Source organism: Eurytemora carolleeae, unplaced genomic scaffold, assembly GCF_000591075.1.
Source record: "Eurytemora carolleeae unplaced genomic scaffold, Eaff_2.0 scaffold144, whole genome shotgun sequence".
Taxonomy (NCBI): Eukaryota; Metazoa; Arthropoda; class Copepoda; order Calanoida; family Temoridae; genus Eurytemora; species Eurytemora carolleeae.
Genome location: NW_019396044.1, coordinates 318,879 through 340,096, shown reverse-complemented (window position 1 = coordinate 340,096; position 21,218 = coordinate 318,879). Strand labels below are relative to the sequence as shown.

The 21,218-nt window shown below is 31.4% G+C and overlaps 1 protein-coding gene across 1 annotated transcript in view; it reads right to left on the bottom strand.

Annotated features, from left to right (window-relative positions):
- Positions 1-1,808: 1,808 nt before the first annotated feature.
- The window catches only part of LOC111701723 (uncharacterized), a 28,174-nt gene continuing 8,764 nt past the window's right edge, over positions 1,809-21,218 (bottom strand). Inside the window, exons 10-20 of the mRNA XM_023473134.1 lie at positions 9,235-9,360; positions 7,193-7,239; positions 6,729-6,776; positions 6,278-6,415; positions 4,971-5,090; positions 4,032-4,082; positions 3,340-3,406; positions 3,245-3,280; positions 3,058-3,138; positions 2,463-2,582; positions 1,809-2,249 (exon numbers count right to left, since the gene is read on the bottom strand). Of these exons, the coding sequence (XP_023328902.1) occupies positions 2,163-2,249; positions 2,463-2,582; positions 3,058-3,138; positions 3,245-3,280; positions 3,340-3,406; positions 4,032-4,082; positions 4,971-5,090; positions 6,278-6,415; positions 6,729-6,776; positions 7,193-7,239; positions 9,235-9,360 (921 nt within the window). The 3' untranslated portion in view covers positions 1,809-2,162. The remainder of the gene's footprint in view (positions 2,250-2,462; positions 2,583-3,057; positions 3,139-3,244; positions 3,281-3,339; positions 3,407-4,031; positions 4,083-4,970; positions 5,091-6,277; positions 6,416-6,728; positions 6,777-7,192; positions 7,240-9,234; positions 9,361-21,218) is intronic.

The window sequence follows — 21,218 nt, the reverse complement described above, 5'->3', positions numbered from 1 at the left end:
GAACTATTTCGATTTGATTTTGTTCATCCTTATTTTTTGTGAGCATTACTTTAATTTTTTTTTAAAGTTTTAATGTTAGCTACAATTTAATTACATACAATATTCATTCTCGTGCGCATATTTATTGATCATCAAATTTATCACCCAACTAATCTTTTTGTTTTTGAACTTAATGGTTATCATTCTCTTTCAGGTCGTCAGAACAGAATACTTTCCATGCGATTTACATTTGTTTTATTAAATATGACAAACGAAGTCTTAGAAGTTGTTTTATGTTACGTGTTTTCTACAAGAAACATGGTACCAGGAACAGAAAATAGTCACTATATGATATATCCATCACTGGCTTAATCAGTATTTTGAATTTAGTATTTCGGGTACAAACCTGTCAGTTCAAGATGGGTTGAAGTGTTTTGTCGTTATTTTTTTCCATTAATTAATCTGATTGGATCATTTTCTTTACATTTATTGAATTTTTGGCCATCTTCTATCTTATTTTGTTGGTTAATTTTGAGTTCTACCATCTTAAGTGTTTATTTAGTAACACCCTTTACATGTATCAATGATTTATTGGAGCAATTATCAATTAACTTTGCGTAATCTGCAGAGGGGGTTATGGGGCTAGGTCCCCACTGAACCAATGAAATTTCAGGGGGTTTTCAGGTCGCAACGGGTGCTGAGCCCCCCAGGAGAGAAAAAAAATTAAGCTCCCCCCATGAACAATGTTTTGACTTCGAGCCCATGGTATTCTACCTCTAGTACTCGGTTCTTACTGCCAAGAACTAGTTCCCTTCGTTTATTAATACGCGTATGAGAATCGCTATCTCAGTCAAAATTTAGCAGATTTGTACATTATATTCCAGAAACCTAATATGGCGAAAATGAAAAGTCAGAAAATCCTTCCATTGAAAGAGTTATTTACTTTTATGTATAATCGCGTACAATAAATTATATTCATTTACATATTTTCCGACCGTGCAGTATGAAAAGTCGTTTATAAATTTCCCATGAAGCCCTTCCAACCCCTCCGCCCTCAGAACTGTTAAGATATTTTTTTTTGTTATATTTCAAAATTAAAATTACAAAAATATCATTTTAAGACCCAACAAGGGTATACATATAAGTATAAAAAAATATAAAAATATAATTAAAATAGCAAATTCGAGACTAGCTCAAATTCATTAGGATGGACAATACAATATTTCTTCTTCGCAAGGATAAAAAAGATTACTACGAGTTTTTATAGAATTAAAAACTCCATTTTTATTAGAGGAATTAACGATAGCCATTAAAGATTGTAAAGGTATATAAATAAAAAAAAATTGAAATATTATTTTGCCCAGTCTCGAGTTCTCGCTGAGAATTTTTATCTGAGATTAACCAAACTAAATAGAACATTAGGAGTCATATTTTCATAAATGATATTCAAGAAGAAAAACTGAGATACTTTCAAACTGTTTTTATCGCTCAAATTTTTCAATTGGACAACACAAATGTTGTATAAAAGAACACCAATACGAATTTTAAAAAAGATATCATTTCGATTTTCCGAATAATTAATCCAATTTGCAGGATTCAAAACTTATGAAAATTTACCAATTTAAAATAGAAAAAGAAAATATTTTAAAGACTTTTGAAAGCATGAAAAAATCTCAATAATGTATTTTTCCATTTTAAGTAATTGATTGTAGAATATCTAAATATTTGTTTCAGAAAACTATCTTATTCCTAGCAAACTCTATAAAATATGACAGACACAACAGATTGTTAATGTACTTCATTTAGATTAAAACTTTTTCATGATCAAATTGTACTTTTAGGATTGTTATTGGGATTGAAAATTGTGTAGACATAGTTTTTTTTCTCATTTAAAGATTTAATCGAGTTCGCCATGTAAGCTATTGATTTTGTCCCCATATTTCAGAATCGTGCAGAACCCAGTTTAAAGGTATGAATATAAAAACAAAGTTTAAATGTTTACAATTTAGATGAATGACTAGTGAAGAGAAATATAAATCATTTTAAGCAAACGCTCTAACGAATAGTCTAAAAATTACAAAAAGAATATTTTGACAAAGAAAAAACTATTTTCTTTTTGAATTCATGGACTTGATTTCGGGCAGGAGTCACGTGTCTTTATGTATTTCTATAGGCCAGAGAACTCAATCTGAGTTTTCCAGAAGATTCGAGAATATATTTATTAATGATTCTAATCCAATCAGGTAGCCATCCTCTCGTGTATTCTCCTCCTAAATTTAAATATCTTAAATAACAATTTGATTACCTATAAGGAAATATAAATTTACGGCAAAACCACAATTAGAAATGATCAATCTTTAGATGGAAAAACCGAGGATATTATCATCCCTTAATTGCTCTGGAAAAGGTTTGAAGGTACTGTTGGGTTCGAGATTGGTTTTTTTGAAATTAAGCCAAACTACCCTTTAAGGAGATTTACTAACCCATGGTACTGTATGGAGAATAGGCACATCAGGAGGCATAGGGGTGCTTTTCTCAAAATCAATCATCCAGATGGAGGCATTGTCCCCATCATGAATTAATAGCAGAGAGGAACCTATCAGCTGAAACAAAGGGTTTTTAAATAGTCGAGAAAAAAACATCGAAAAAAATGTGGAATAAATTTAAAATTAGTTTATCTGTTGGGGTTTAGTATTTAAATTTTTGTTATAAAAAGGTAACTATTCTAAATTTAGGTATGCAACCAATTTTTTACAACTCTACTTAAATTTAAAAATATAAATAGTTAAAAATGGTTTGTTCCCCAAAATTTAATCGCGTTCACGATTCATTATAATTCATAATCTGAGATTGAAACGAAGATCTAGATTTTGTCATTTTTTTCATTCTCGTTATTTTGCTTGTTTTTTGTTGTAGAAATCCACGACTCTTTGAGTGAAAAATAATTGAAAGGTCAATCGTTCTTTTTTACTTGAAAATTATTATGAATCGTACAACAGACGAAATAACAGTCACTCTTTAACAAAATAAAAAATATGGAAAAAACATCTGTCCCTTTAAATAAGACTGCGAACATACCTCGTGGCTATTGAAGAAACTAGATCTTAGACATAGAGATTTAATTGTTAATAATCTCTCCAGGTACTTTTCAATCGTAGTCTGAATTACAAACCAATCAACTTAATCATAAAATAAATAATCAAGATTGGTACAAATTGTTACATTAATAATAAGATTTGTAAGTTATTCTCGTTGTATTGGTTTCCTTATTTCCCGCAAACTGGCACAAAATGGCTTCAATCTGAAAAATTAAATTAAAATTGATTAAAATTTTTTTTTTTGCTTTAAAAATAGACCAACCTGTGATTCAGTTCGAATTGATTTAAAATCTTTGGAGGATTTCCCGTTTAGGGTTGTGGCTTCTACTCTGCAAAGAATTTTTTTATATTGGAATATTTATAAAATTTATAAATAATTTATGTTATTTTTTAGGAAATAAAGATTTTGTTATCGAATTTCTGTGACGGGGTTACTCTGTTGTGTGTGTATTGTTCGGCCATCGGGAAAGAATCGTCTGGGGATAATAAACACCCCTTTCAAAATCCTAACCGGCCTATTATCCGGATTTGTCTAGCGTGTTGCTGTTATCTGTCAACAAGTATATAATACAGCGCTTTCAAGGTGTGTTACATTTTGACGAATAAGGTCACTATTAGGAGTGGGAATCACAAAAGAAAAATGTCATTTAAAAAATTCCTTCAGATAAAAAGTAGTAAAATTCAACTTTTGAATTTTAAAACAAAGGTAAAATTTCTGTTTCTAATTTTTAAAACAAATTTTGAAAATAAAATACATGCTTCACACCCCTGCACTCACTCTGTGAAGCGGTGATAGCTTATGAAAACATTGTTATCTGCAGCTATCAACACATTACATTTATTGCTCGACAGACTACAGTAAATATATATGTTTACTTTTCTCAAGGGTGTGTATATTTTCTGACATCAAAAATTGAACTGTAAAAATTGATTAAGATTCGAATCTATTATCACCTAAAACCATATTCACGTGAGGAAGATATACAGTCCCTCCAATCAAGATATCTAAAAAAAAGTTTCTTTATTAATAGATCTTACATTTTTTTAAACATATTCGATTTTATAATAAATAATCTAGCTCTGTTTTTAAAAAATTTTAATACTTTTCTTTGTTTTTTTTTAAGTCCTCCAAAAACTTTTTTTGTCCTATTAATTTTTAACAATGTATCAGCCAAGCTTTTGTGGGAAAGTTTTCATTTCATTCGCTCTTTCTAATATTTCATAAAGCACTGAAATGTTTGTGTGTTAATAGAAAAATCACAGATGTTAGAAATTTCACAGATTTTATGGACAAATATGAATTTTCGTAGACCCAAGAAAAGTGATTTTCACTATTTGTAAATTTTCTGATGATTAATATCCAATCTTTGAAATGTCGTCTCTTATAAATACCCTGTCCTGTGTTCATGGAGTGTCTTTTCTATAAAAATGTCCTCTAGCTATGTAACGTTTTTATCTACATATAAAATACACTATTTCAATGAAATGATCTATCCATATATGTCCAATAATAAAGATGAATTATTTATGAAATGTCTTGTCCATAAAAAAAAATTGAAAAAGCTATTTATGAAATGTCCACCACCCTTCTAAATGTAAATGGTTTACCTATATTTACTAGTAGCTCCTTCTATCTGTTCTAGTGGGGTCGGGGCGGACAGATGGTTTACCTATATTTACTAATAGCTCCTTCTATCTGTTCTAGTGGGGTCGGGGCGGACAGATGGTTTACTTATATTTACTAATAGCTCCTTCTATCTGTTCTAGTGGGGTCGGGGCGGACAGATGGTTTACCTATATTTACTAATAGCTCCTTCTATCTGGGGTCGGGGCGGACAGATGGTTTACCTATATTTACTAATAGCTCCTATCTGGGGCGGACAGATGGTTTACCTATATTTACTAATAGCTCCTTCTATCTGTTCTACTGGGGTCGGGGCGGACGGATCTTCTCCAACCATCTTCTCATACAGATCCTTCCTAAACAATCCCAGACAATAATTTAAGGGAGTGCTCACGGTTGTTTAATGGGGATGTGTCAAATATTTGAAATATCAGTATTTTCTGTATGGATTCAATTTCTTTGAAAATAGAAATGTATGTTAATTAAATAATTATTTCAAATTAACAGAATTTTACAGGAAAAAGAAAGAAAACAGTTATACATGACTTATTCATGACTTTGAAATTTAAGCTTAATTTATCTTAACCCTATTCCGAATGAGGAAGGTCACGGTGACCCCTCCCCCTGTCGTTTTTTTGCGATAACTCAAAAAGTATTGGTCCGAGGATGTTCAATTTTTGGACTTTTCTAACTATTACATGCTCCTCACTTTGGGCTAAAATCTGGGTTTTTATACCTACTGCCTGAGTCGTCAGGCATACCGACCGGATGCCTTATTTTACCTTTACCAGACTAAATCCAAATTTAGACCTACTTCGAGATATTGGATTTTAACATTTTATAGCTCCTTGGAAAGCCTACAACACAAAGAAGCAGATTGCACAATCTTTGCAAAGATATTTTGCGTAGATTTTTGCACAGACGCCACTATTAAAAATTTTTGTTTTTCTTTAGCTTTTGAAAGTTTTGCAAATATTTAGCATATTTGAATTTGCTGGGTCAAGGGCTTTTCAGATAAGATTACTTATCATATTTCACACACCTTTTGTTTTGCACATTTTTCGCTAAAAAACTCGATTTTGCAATTAATATCAAAATTCTTTCAAATTGTAAGGCTTTCCAAAAATGTATCACATATTATAGATTTGTATCACTATCAGGAAAAAGAGGGGGGGGTCAACGTGCCTCCCCCCAGTCTATTTTGGGTAATCAAGACGTCAGTCGGAATAGGGTTAAATAATATCACAAATATTTTATCCAGTCAGAGATTTTTTATTAAAATTAACATTTAATTCAAATTTGAAGACATCACGTGATGAATAGTTTTATTTTATATCAGGATAATTTTTTTTATTCAAAACATTTGCCGTTCTTCAAACTTTGACATTAACAAAAGATCTATGCAAAATAAAAAGACCCAAAAACGACCCAAAACGAATGTGTTGTTACGTTAATTTTTTAATCCTTTTTACATTTTTTTAACAGGGGTCCATATAATTCCCAAAATAGCTGATTTTCTCGATCCCAAAATAATTTGTTGCCCCTAATTAAAACAACATTTTCAAATTCCACTAACACATTTGCCCCCAATTTTGTGGTTTCTCCTGAGAGGAAAGTCCTCACTCCCATCTTTATATCCATAATACACGGGGAATTAAACTCAGAGAGACAACAGGACAGTTCTAAATACTTTCTTCCATCCTTCATTACACTTCTAAAAAATTGTACACTTTAATAAATATACAAAATTGAAAGTAAGACCTGTTACCATGATTTATTTTAGTAAAACCTTGTAGCTAGTGTAATGAACCCCATGTGATAACTTATTAATAATGATATTTTAAACTATGAATTAAGCCTCAGTTTGAAAAACTTTAGAAATTGAAAAATAGAATTAGATTCGATTAAAAATAAGTGAGATAGATTTGAGTAAAAATTGATGAAATCTATTTAAGAAATGATTTTTTCTTTGTAATTTTTTTTAGCATTGGGAGAAAACAGAAATAGTAGAATGCATAAAAATTAACCTGTAATACGTGGGAACAACTGGTGATAATGAGTCTTCCATGAGTAATCTATAGGTTCGGACAATATTAAATTTTTTAATTTAATCAGGGACAAAAATTAATACGATTTATGCAAATCACTTTCTACATATTTAAAAGTTACGGTTTTTAATATGGAATTAAGAAAAACAAGCAAGTAAAGTTGAAAACTGATCGTTAAAGGTGATAATCGGTAGAGCTTCATGAACCTACGTGAGGTGGTAAAAGCTAATTATTTTCAAAACTCAATTGAGACTAGAGGCAATTTTCTTACAACTTTTTTGTGTGGTAGGGGACTTACTTTTAGAGCTTATGTTTTATTTATTTTCTTTTAAATATATTCACATAAATGTCTGGAGGGGCAAAAGAGGGGTTATTTACTTGACAACCTATATGGATTAAGAGATGGTATTCCTAAAAATGTTTATATTTAAATATATGTCTGCCTGTAGCATTGTTCCTCTTGTTCTCCACATTTCTTTAACACTGTTCCCTTAACATATAAAATATTGTATTCTATCATCTTCTCTGTGACTTTAGGAAGGGAGGGTAGGAGCATGGGGGGGGGTTCATTTTACAATTAGCTTGCTATCCTTTTTGCAAGGGCGGTCGGTGTGTAAAACAAGATAAGATTAAAGTGTGACAGAGTAATTTTGCCCAACGCCCATCGTCTTATAAATGATAATGTAATATCTTTATAACCACGACTTGACATTTAGCAATACTGCTACTGCAACGTCTAGGTTGGTTTGGTGCAGAATTCGGGGCAGCTCATTTTATTCCTTAATTTAAGCGATTTTTAGGAGTTTTATTTTATTACACAATGCAAAATTTAGACTAGACAGAAGAAAAAGAACGAATAAAATTTTAACTAACATTGAATGGTTAATAATACCTTATCTACTGTCAGAGTTAAAATTTTGCGCAATGTAAAATGAAAACCGAAAAAACTAATTTATGTTTCAAGTAACGGATCAATTATACTGCCAGTGCCTAATTGGTACACCCTGTGTACTTATATAAACGTGGTATGAATACCCCGCCCCGATTTATAACTATGGGTTGAAAGGAGGGCTTTATTCACGACTTTGTTCTTATCTAACAATTAGATACAGCTTAATTTCATTTCATTTCAGACAATACTTTATGAAAAAGGAATACAGGATACACATATGAGGTTATGGATACAAGAATAAGGATAGCAAGAATATGGATAACAAGAATATAGATAAATAAAAAAAATGAATAAATGAATTATATACCTGTTAGGCTATGAGGTCCAATTAATAAATGAATAATCATCATGTGAGTCCCGACTCATTGAATAAATAATCTACCTGTGGGCCCCGACTAAATAAATTAATAATCTACATGTGAGCCACTAAAGAATGAATGATCTACTTGTGATCCCCTAAAGAATGAATGATCTCCCTGTGACTGTGAGCCCCTAAAGACTGAATGATCTACCTGTGACTGTGAGCCCCTAAAGACTGAATGATCTACCTGTGACTGTGAGCCCCTAATGAATAATGATCTACCTGTGAGCCCCTAAAGAATGAATGATCTACCTGTGAGCCCCTAAAGAATGAATGATCTACCTGTGAGCCCCTAAAGAATGAATGATCTACCTGTGACCCCTTAAAGAATTAATGATCTACCGATGAGCCCCTAGAATGAATGATCTACCTTTGAGCCCAAAGAATAAATTATCTACCTGTGACCCCTAAAGAATAAATGATCTACCTGTGAGCCACTAAAGAATGAATGATCTACCTGTGAGCCACTAAAGAATGAATGATCTACCTGTGACCCCTAAAGAATGAATGGTCTACATGTGATCCCCTAAAGAATGAATGATCTACCTGTAAGCCACTAAAGAATGAATGATCTACCTGTGACCCCTAAAGAATAAATGTTCTACTTGTAAGCCCTAAACAATGAATGGTCTACATGTGAGCCCCTAAAGAATGAATGACCTACCTGTGAGCCCCTAAAGAATGAATGATCTACCTTTGAGTCCAAAGAATAAATTATCTACCTGTGAGCCCCTAAAGAATAAATGATCTACCTGTGAGCCCCTAAAGAATGAATGATCTACCTGTGAGCTTCTAAAGAACTAATGATCTACCTCTGACCCCCTAAAGAATACATGATCTACATGTGAGCCCCCAAAGAATGAATGATCCACCTGTAAGCCTCTAAAAGAATTAATATTCTACCTGTGAGCCCTTAAAGAATTAATGATCTACATGCGAGCTCTTAAAGAATTAATGATCTACCTGTGAGCCCCTAAAGAATGAAAGATCTACCTGTAAGCCCCTAAAGAATTAATAAACTACCTGTGTGCCCCTAAAGAATGTATGATCTACCTGTGAGGCTTGAAGAATGTATGATGTACCTGTAAGCCCCTAAAGAATGACTGATCTACCTGTGAGCCCCTGAAGAATGTATGATCTACCTGTGAGCCCCTAAAGAATGAATGATCTACCTGGGAGCCCCGAATAAAGCTACCCGAGTGGCCAGCGAGCTGAACCCAAGGATATTTCCGTTTCCGGTAAGTTTGTATGAATGGCGTCCATTTTACCATATTACTCAACTTCTTCCATCTCGAGCTCTGAATGAAGAATTAAAGAATTAAAGAAAGTTGTTACAGCTTCATATTAAATAAAACAAACACAAATTTTTCTAATATGTCATTTAAAAAAATTTAAAAAATAATATTTTAAAAAGAGTTTTTACTATAAAATTTTATAATTTTTACTATCATTATCATTTGTAAAAAAACTAAAATTAACAAATTAGGGCATCTAATATTTTCATCCTTTTAAATTTTTATCTAAAGTCTACAAAAAACGAATAAAAAAAAAACAATTGAAGTTTAGAATATTTTTACTTTGTTACAGGATATGATTTTGTAGACGTTTTTAAAACCTCCAATAAGAATTTTCTTTTCCAGTTTTAGTATTTCTTATTTAATATCTACAAAGCGCATTGACATATTATAAATGAGAAAATTTACAATTTCAGAAGGCTTTTTTAACGCCATTTTACGTCCTATTTGGTAACCGTTTCTCAACCAGTAGACAAAAATTATTTTTTATTCTATTAGTCACGAAATAATGGACATGAACTTTCAAGAAACTTCATTGTTACCATTGTTCGTCAATTAAAAAAAAACAAAGTTTGCTGATATTATCGGCACACCCTTCATATTAACCCTATCTCTGCTGGGGTACTTGAAAACCAGGATATGCTGGGGGGGGGTCAATTTGACCCCCCCTCTAAATCCCATATTTGATGTCCAAATATGACAAATGATACATCATTGGAAAGCTCTTGTGCTCTACTTTTAGAATCTGCAAAAAAAATTTGCAAATTTGCAAAAATTGAATTTTTTATCGCAAAATCCAGTTTTATAGTAAAAATGTTTGCAAAAAAAAATTTGTCCAAAAAATGAAAAATTATACATTTTTGAAAAGCCCTTGACCATGCCATTTCAAATATGCAAAAATTGTTGCAAAATTTTAATTAACTTGATTTTTAATTAAGAAAAACTAAAAATGTGCAAATTTCCTTTGACAGGTTGTTTGCGAAAAATTTTGGTGGGTCAAAACCAAGATTTAGTTTGCTACAGGAAAAAGTAGTCATTCAAGCAGTGTGCCTGAGGACTCAGGCAGTTAGTATTGAAGCCCGGTTTTAGGCCTAAAGGGAGGGCTTTGGGTATGTAGGAAAAGTCAGAAAATTTCAACAGCATCAGACCAATACTTTTTGAGTTATGTAAAACAAAACTACAGGGGGGGGGGTCAAATTGAACCCCCCCCCCCCAGCAGGAATAGGGTTAAATAGAAGGTTTATTTTATCAATTATGAATTGACATTCAGTCCCTTTCAGAGCATGGGAAAAATATTTCTAGAAAAGGAAGACTCTAAAAATTAAAATTAAAAATCAATCACTCTTCTAGAAATTAACACTGTTGAAAATTATCTATTCGAATAGATATAAAATTGTTGATAGTAAATTTATCATTTATTTGAATAACACTAACAGATGACATAGACAGTTTGATTGATTTTCTGTAACTTTAACAAATCCAAGAAGTTCAAAAATTCCAATTTCATAAGTTTGCTACAAAAATATGAAATCAAAAAAAAAATCAAAGAAAGGATAAAAAATCTTTTTGTAAATATTTGAAAAGCAGAATTCATTTCACAATGTATTCCGAATTCAACTATAGGGAACTATGCATTGTACGATGTAAAGCTTTCCTGGGAGGGGGGGTCCCCCTGCTCCCCCCTCTCCGTGAGCCGCGTCAAGGATTCCAAACCGGTAATAATATTGACGTCACAATTAATACTTCTAACCCTTCCATACCTCACATTGTACCCTCGCTACTCTAATCTTAATTATGCAGATATATTTCATGAATTCAACAACTTTAACCTTATTTTCCTAAATAAAATCTAGGCCTATTTATACTGCCTCTACTATATAAACCCGTTATTCGATATAGATACTTGTTACTCTTTTATGTCTCCCCACTATATATGTTTTAACCAGCCTAAGAAGCTCAGAAAACATTGGAATAGGATGACGACATTATAGCAATGATTAAGTTTATTTGATGTTGTTACAAAGCAAATAAGTTTATTACTAGACACTTAAATCACTAATTTACGCTGCACAATTTTTGTGTCTCATGCTCATTGGACTTTTTAAAGTCGTCTTCCGATTCTAATGTTTTCTAGTTGACACTGTTTCTTAACTCACACTTTTAACCCTGTAATGTCTCATTCCCCGTTTTTCACCCTAAATATCTCACTTTTTACCTTTTTCTCCTTTCATATAATTATCATGCCTAAAGAAGCCCCTTAGTATGCTAAACTATTCTATTTAATACTGCACTATCAATATATGTTATATGAAAGGCAGACAGCCAAGTTCATTATAATATTTGTAGACTTGTAGCTTGTCATTAAAGTCTCATCCTTTGTGGGTAACCCCGTATCTTTAATAAATAATGTAATAAAACACTTGAGCACACTCCACTTGTTCCCTGTGCACTGTGAATGCGCGACTGATATAAATATAGTCCGTAGAAATTTTGCAGCATGAACTGATAAAGGCACGCTATACAATAATATCATACAAGGTGCAACTATACAAAATATAGAGAATTCTTCAATATATATATAAGGGATACCCAAACAGACTTCAGAGACGACTATACAAAATTTATACTGTCTATTTTCTTAGATATGCTTTGTGGGTAACAGTGTACAAACAACCAGTTGGAGTGCCCGGCGTTGCCCAGGCATATATCATGATTAAAAATAATAATTAATAGAAAATCTTAAAACCCCGAATTTAAAACGAACTTGATATGAACAGCATGATCTATGTTAGCTCACAAGCTCACAAACTCTGTATATTTAACTATCTTTTTAATAAAAAATATTTCTGTGAATTACAAAAAAAAGTTGAGCAGACGAAAATTTGTTTATTGTCAGGCATGTTTTGAAGAAAATAAAAAAACATTTGATGTTTTTTTATTTAAGTTTTGACATCCTTGAGAATCAAATTCATACATTTTCAAGTATCTTTATAATGTTCACATCGGCACCGTTTAAGCATCTTCTTTTAGTTGGTCAGAAAGGTCTCAAGGGTACCGTTGTGAATATGGATTGCAAGTATTTAAATATACTTTACTTGAAATTGTGTCAACAGTATATTTGAAGTCTGACTTAAAAGATTTGAGTTTAGTTTTTTTGATAGCAAAGAAAGTTATGTCAAATAATGCGCTAAATAATTAGGAGAAATTCTGACAGAATGTTTATTATTTTGAAATGATTTTTGTTATACAATCGATATATCATCCTTTCAACTAAATGTTAGATATATTTTAAAGTGTACGTTGTAAAAATAATTTTTCCACGTTTAAACGTATGCTTTCTTGCAAAAAAAATGTATATCCTCCCAATTTTTTTTTCTCTCCAAACATATAAAGCTTTAAAACGATAAAAAAAACAACGAGCGTATTAAAGCTGGAAATGTTCCCCTTCCCAGAGCAAAGGTCAAAGATAACACGAAAAAACAATAAGGCAGCGTTATTAAATGTACATAGTCAACCGCTGCGTTGACTGCAAAAGTTGCTGATATTATGAAATTATATATGAAAAACATCAAATACTAAACATTTGACTAATTTATTGTGAAAAATGTAAAAAAGCCCGAAGGTTTCCCATTTCCCTCAGTTTTTGTCTACTTTTCCCAAACTGAAAAATTGTGTTAGAGATATCTTTGGTGTATCTTTTAGTTGAAGTTTTTGATATAAATAAAAGTTACTTGTGCCAAAAAGAAGGACATTGGGGTGGGTCGATTTTGAAACCAAGCTTAGGTCCCTTTTTGTAACAGATAAATTGAATCTCTTTCTATAAAAATAGTCATCACATTTGAATGCAATAATTTGAATTGACGGATTAAATTGAAGATTTAGGCTTTTATTTTGTTGCTATTTTGCTAGAGCGTCTAACAAAAAAAGCCAATGCGAAGAAAATATAAATTTCTGGAAAATCGAACTAAAGCCAACTTCTGACAATTTTAAAAAAGTTTTTGATCTTTGTTATCTGTCATTGGAAAATTCGATGAACATACAAATTTCTTGTGATTAATAATAAATAACTGAAAACGTTATAAAGACAAAAAAAATTGAAGGACAAAAATTAAACTCTATATGTTTTAAACCCAGACGTAATCAATAATCCTTTTTATAGTTATGCCTTACTGTAAACATTAACGAAATAATTTGTTTGTTTTAACATTATCAAAAATTTCTAAAAGTCTGGAGAATACATGATGAAGGTTAATCCTGTTGTAAAAATAAAACCCAATCAACAAGCTAAAAATAAACCTGTTGTTAAGAAAATTTAATTTTTTTATTTTATGACTTGGTAATACAAAACATTCATAACAGTATACTGTACAGACTGAATCACAACATAAATAGAACTGGACAAACTAATCAGAATATTTTTCTTACCAGAACATTTGATATTAGGACAATAATGTTATTTTCTTTTAGCTGGAACCTTGAAATTGTTTGAATTAAAACTCATTACACTTTTGAAAAAAAAATTCCTAGAAACGGTCAAAGTAGTTGAATTTGAATTTTTAACACCTGTCTGTAAAGTTGCATTGATTAATGAAATAAATTTAAAGCTTCAAGGAAATTTAAATGTATTTATACCTTTCCTATGCACACGTTAAAAACTATATTTTCTAGCATAATTCATAATTTGACATATCAAAGGTCTACGACACTGGGTTGCAAAGATGTAGGATTGGAAAATTAAACTTTTATGCAAGTTATTAGTTTCTTGTGAGTAAAAGAAAGAAGGCTAGTTGGATGACATTATATCACACCAAACAAGCCCTCGTGTTTGTAAAATCCAAACTAATGCATTGATTCTGAACAAAGAATTAAGTCACAAATTCAATTCAATTCAATTTATAGTTCATGTTTATAATTTTGAAATATTGAAGGTCTACGTCATATTGGGATGCAAAGATTAGAAAATCAGAGTTTCTGACAAAGACTTAATTCCTTTGACATTGTACTTTTAATGTTAGATTGAAGTACTTTGGTACAAATTCAGATGCGTAAATTATACACTCATTAATTTAAAATTTTGTATTTTCTATTTATTTAATCCTACAAAAAATCCTACCTCATCTTCCCGTCTTCTGAGGCGCATTTTTAAATCAATCTTTTGGACATTTAACTTTGTTCTGTAAAAAAATAAAGTCTATTTGATTGACTTATCTGAAGTATTATGAAACCTAGAATAGATCATTGGTACTTAGATAGCTCATGTCGTCTTCACCATACCGGAGGTTTACAATTGAAATTGAAAATGGGAATTTAGCTATGGTACTAGCTACTGACATACAGTACATTGGATATAAAGGTTTGTGGCAAGTATATTTTTACTCTGAAATTTATGGGGTTTTGATATCTACGAGTACTCTATAAACTCAACACAAATAAAATACAGTTCAGAACTTTTTGTTACATTAAATGTTTACAATAGCCTTGAGAATTGAGAAAGATAAAAGATAAAATATTTTTTTTTAAACTAACTATAGTATAATAAAATGTCTACAATAACTCTATTGGTTTTCTTATTCCTGTGATCCTGATTTTCGCCATTCTTTCTTTCTTTTCATTCTGCAGGGGGGGGGGCGCCGCCGCCCCCCCCTCTCAGGTGCTAGGGGAGGGCGCGCGCCCGGTTGCCCCCCCTAGTTGCGCCTCTGCTGGGCTCCCCTCCCCTGGGCTCCCCCTCCAATCAATTTCATACATGATTTCAGCAAAATTATTATTATTTATTTATTATTATTTTAGGGTTAGGTTAGGTTAAGACAATTTCTGGGCCGAGCGCTGCGGCTAGGACAGGCTAGGGGGCCAAGCGCAGCGGCTAGGACAGGCTAGGGGGCCAGGCGCTGCGGCCAAATTACCAATGCTAACCATTTACAACATTGTTTTAAAAGAGATTTTTTGTCCCCAGGACGTGATCAGGTTGTTAAGATCAAATCTCGGAATTTTTTCTATTGCGAAGATTTGGTGTTGGTGGTGGGTTTTTATGTACAAAATTTATTGGAGGGGGGGGGGGGGAATGTGGAGGGGGTTCCAAAAATCGTTCTGTAGGAAATTACCCATTTTCAATTCGTTTTAAACCTACTTTTTATTTTTTTTTTACCATTAATTTTGTTTTATTCCAGGATCTCTCTTCAACTTGGCTAGAGTGCAAAAGAGATATCGATTGGCTAGTGCAAATTAATACTTATTCTGAGACAAAGTTCCCAACCTGTGAATATAAGATATACTATTTGATAATTATGTATTCCTAATTTTTTCAATGCAATCCTTATTTTGTAAATTGTATGCTGAATTGATTGTGAATAAGTGGTCTATATATTACAGTGAATCCTTGAATGGATCCTCTAAACCCGCAATATATTTAGATCTCGTCTTTCTTACAAGAAGAGAAGAAAAACCAACTAAACCAGAAATGTTCAAATTAATTTTGTTGGCTCATCAATAAAGAGATTTTTTAAACTATACTTTTTGTACTTCTGTATTTGTGTGTTTGGACTTTTTGGAAATCTTCACTTTTGAAATCTCTTTGGATATTTTAATCTTTAAAAGGGTCATTTATTACTTTTGAAAATGTACCAATTTTAACAAAAAAATCAACATTAATTTTAAAACGATTTTTAATGGCGACTTTCAGGGCAACAGTGAACCCTTATAAAGGCTAGGGGGTCCTATGCATAGCCGGGGGGAGGGGGCCGGAAAAATGCCTTAGAGAACAGGTACAGGGTTAAAATGCATAGTCATAGACCAATTTTTCAAGGCCAGCTCATTGAAAAAAATTAGACTGATAACTTTTATAGTTTTGGGCGCTAGGGAAGGCTGAAAAAAGGCAAAAAAAGGTAAAAATGTAATTTTTTTAAACAATTGTGACACATTTTTCTACATTCATTTTTAGGGGCTTTTCAAAATTATAATTTTTAGATCTATAGCTTTAGTCACAAAGAAGTTATGGACCATTTTAGATTTTTTTTACACAGACCGGACTTTTAACCGCCCTGTACCCTACCCTATGCATTAAAGAAAAATTTACAGAAGTAAAACGTATTCAACGACCTTTTAAAATGACGAGTTCATGATGTACAATATTCAACTTTACATTCTGTATTAGCGCAATAATTTAGTGCAATAATTCGAAGTTCCCTTGGCTCGATTTTGCAAATATAAATCATAAGAGCGTAAATTCTTGCGCAAATGGCTAGGTAGAATTATACTTTACGGAAAAGCTGAAAATGTATCTTGTAACTAAATTTTAGGGAAATAATATTTTTCATTTTGATACGCATATCACTGTGAACTAGATTATAGAAACGGTTCACCTTCGTGACCTCGAAGCTCATCTAGTCTTTATTTTATGCACAAGTATGTGAAAAGCAAATGTATCCGGTTGCACATCAGAAATTCAAAATATTTTTGTTCTTTTTTAATAGATCTTCGATAAGAGAAGTTATGATTAAAAACATTTAAGACTTTAATCTTTTGTGTGATTTACTTTAGTTTGACGTGATGTAAAAGAAAAAATTAGACTTTTGCAGTGACTGAATGCTCAAGTATCAAATTAAAAAAGTAGCATCTCCAATTATAAAATTCAGAAAAAAACGTTATTTAATAAAACTTAAAGTAAATGCAACTTCGTTCATGATATTCATTGTTGGCTGTTCAGAATATAATTATCGTTCTCACACTGAAGACAAATTCATTATCTTAAATTTGACATGTTTGGTTATGCTATCAACATCTTTGATCCTTCAGAGAATATGAACAAAATTTAAATTAAACATTACATTACACCTTTTCTTCATTTTTTCTTTCTTTCAAAACAATGCTGCAGTTCCTTCAAATTTTTTATCTTAAAATTCTCATTGGAAATTTCCATCTTTTTATTTTTCCATTTTTACATCTTCCCAATGTTGCTTTTCATATTGAAACGTACTGTAAATAAACGACTTTTGGAATTGAGAAGAGAAAATTAATAAGAATAAATATCTAGAGCTGAAAACTTTAGAATTGCGTATATCAAATTTAATGCTTGATCTCCTATTTTCTTAATCTCCAGATTAAATAATGCTTGTTCTCCTCTTATTATTGATCTCCAGATTAATTAACCGATCGGGATTAAGGATATTCTATTCTAAAGTTTTCAGATCAGGTGTTCCTAAATCAAGTGAAACATTTTCATGGAAGAAAAACTACAATAAATGGTAGATGTCAAGTCTACTACAGTCAACGAGAATATATTTCTACTTTTGCTGAATCAATATGTATTTATAAGTTCAATGTATGCATTCCTGAAAATGATTTGATTATTTAAGTGCTGACTAATTATCTACTTGTAAATGCACAATTTGAATGTATATTTAGTTAAGATTTCAATATGTATACTTTGTTTCAAAAAAAACGATCAAACAAAATTATCAAACATTATATTTTCAATTGGCTCATAATAAATTTTCTGTTGTGTTTTATTTTAAGCTGAACCATCATACATTATTATTTTGTATTTTGTGTTTGAAAATAAATAACTATAACTATAACTATGAATATGTAAGTAACAGCTTTATAAATCCGTGTGTTACGTAACTCGCCAATATTGATATTTTGGTTATCATGAAAACCAAAATATCAATCCATGGGGACCAGAAAACTATGGAAGAGGAAGACGACATCTACACAATCTAATGTATTTATGAAGTTTTTGTAAAGCTATAAGTTTTACCAGTATTATGGTATACCAAACTATTAATTGAAATGGGCCTATTTACACTGTTCAATTGCGAATTGTTTTATGTTCCTTGTACTATTCAAAATTAAAAGTTTAATCTATTAGTTGTCTCCCTATTTCACAGTTATACGGTTCCCCCTGTTAAAGAATAAAAAAAATATTTCAAGAAATTACACGTTTCATATTCATAATGCACCTTCTATCCTATCTCTGGTTTCATATTCATAATGCACCTTCTATCCTATCTATGGTTTCATATTCATAATGCACCTTCTATCCTATCTCTGGTTTCATATTCATAATGCACCTTCTATCCTATACTCTGGTTCCATATTCATAATGCACCTTCTATCCTATCTCTGGTTCCATATTCATAATGCACCTTCTATCCTATCTCTGGTTTCATATTCATAATGCACCTTCTATCCTATCTCTTGTTTCATATTCATAATGCACCTTCTATCCTATCTCTTGTTTCATATTCATAATGTACCTTCTATCCTATCTCTGGTTTCATATTCATAATGCACCTTCTATCCTATCTCCTATCTCAGCAATACAAAAAAAATCTAATTATCTAACGATTTTTATCTCAGTGTTTGTTTAGCAAAATTATTTTAAAACTATTTCTTTGAAAATTCTGTTTTTCGCGTAATCAAATTATATTATAAAATGTACTGCATGCAGCTGTCGGAGAAACATCAAAGTGATGGAAAATGTCTGCGATACCAATCTAGCAATGTTTCCGTAGAAACGGTCGAATTATTTAGTTTAATAAATTAATTTGTCATTTAATTTTACTGAACGAAATATATGTTGCATGCTCGATTATTCATTATGCTAAACATATATACAGGGTGTCCCACGAAATATATGTTGCATGGTTGTTTATTCATGATGCTAAACATATATACAGGGTGTCCCACGAAACATGACAATAGGAAGATGACTTGAAAGTCGTCTTTGGTATTTGAATTTATTTGTGACATTTAGTCTTCTAAAATTAGGTTGACAAATAAACGCAGCAAATTATATCAAAAATCAAGACGACATTCAAGTCGTCCTGCATACTGTCATGTTTCGTAGGACACCCTGTAAGTTCGTTTAGTGTTTATTTATTTGGGTTATCTAAGTTTGAAATATAATTTTTAATTAATGATAAACTTTTCTTGACTTTTACATTACTCCTCAATTAAACGTTACGTTTTCGATTTTTAACTTTCATTGGCAATTTAAATTCTAACATTTTATTTTATTTTTGTCTGTAGGAAGACGACTTTTGATAAATCCTTTAATGATGAACTTAATGATAAGCATGAGAAAATATTAAATACAATAAATGTAAAGCTTCCAATTATTGTGTTTTAAGAGGATGTCTTTAAAATGTTTTAAAATCTGAGCAATAACAGTTTTCAAGTTACATAAACCATCATCAAAACCAAAACTATTCATATGTATTTTAATCAAGGGGGATAATAGTTTCCTACCTGTGTGCTCAGTTAGCTTTACTGGACACTTACAACGGTTTACTAATAAAGATTTACTATAGGTTAGGCCAGAATCTTTTTATAATAAAAAATATGCATGTACAGGGTGTCCCACGAAACATGACAGTATGCAGGACGACTTGAATGTCGTCTTGATTTTTGATATAATTTGCTGCGTTTATTTGTCAACCTAATTTTAGAAGTAAATTTCTAGAGAAAATAATCACAAAATTTCCCTTGTCCTGCCATTTCCAAAATGTGGTCTGCCTTTTTTGTGCTTTCAATATTGCCGGAGATATGAAGAATTTCGTTCAGATTTCGACAATTTTGCTTTTATTTAACAAAATTGAAATCTGAACCAAACTCTTTATATCTCCGGTAATATTGAAAGCACAAAAAATGCAGACCACTTTTTGGAAATGCCAGGGCTAGGAGAATTATGTGATAATTGTTTCAAGAATCATACATGTTAAAGTAGATAGAAGACTAAACGTCACAAATAAATTCAAATATCAAAGACGACTTTCAAGTCGTCTTCCTATTGTCATGTTTCGTGGGACACCCTGTACGCTCTTGGTATAGTTCATTACCTATACAACTAGTAAAGCATTAGCGTACATCATCATCACTCTGTACACTATAACCTCGTTGATTTTATTAGGCCTACTACATTGTAAATTGTGAATCTCTAATGGGTTAAAATTCTAATTTTTCCGAAAGTAAATGACATTCCTTTACAAAGAGCTGGTTTTAACAGGAACCTACAACCTACATAATTAAGAATAAAATTAACGGTATTTAATAAAAATTGTTGCATTCCAAAAAAACATTCTTTTTTCTAAAAAATATAAAGATTATTTTAAGGGATTATATTAGGCAAACAGGGCCAGTTCATTTAAAGCAGCCAATTAGATATTGACTGTTAAATGACTGACTTTAGTTTTAAAAATAAACTATAAGCGTTGATATACAGGATGCTCCACGAAAGATGACATTAGAAAGGCCACTTGAAGGTCGACTTTGATCAATGAAATAATTTGCGGCATTTGCGGAAAATCTTATTTCAGAAGAAAAATCTAGAGTTTATAATTACAAATTACCCCTAGTCAGGATTAGGAGAACTTTGTGATTTTTGTCTCAAGAGTCATACATGTCAAAGTAGATTGACAATTGAATGCAACAATAGTTTCAGAGATGCTAAGACAATCTTCTAGTTATTAATTCTACTGTCATGTTTCCTGGGACACCCTGGACCCAAACACCAATAATAAATAATTAGCTTAGGGAAAAAACTTTTGACAATGAAAATATAAAAATAATCCCAGAATAGGAATTAGATTGCACCTTAGATATCTGAAAAATATTTGAAGTAGAGTAGAACCAATCAAATTAGTTTTTATCTATTTTTAACTGACCATAAGCTTTAAGATTAGCAAAATTGATAAATGGCTAAATATTGAAGAAAAAAATTCATAATAAAATACATTTTCTTTTTATAATTTCCTTTCAAGAATTGCGCAGTTTCTGTATAATATTTGATATTTTAACCAACGAGGTTATAGTGTATAGAGTGATGATATACGCTAATCCTTTGCTAATTTTAAATGAACTATACC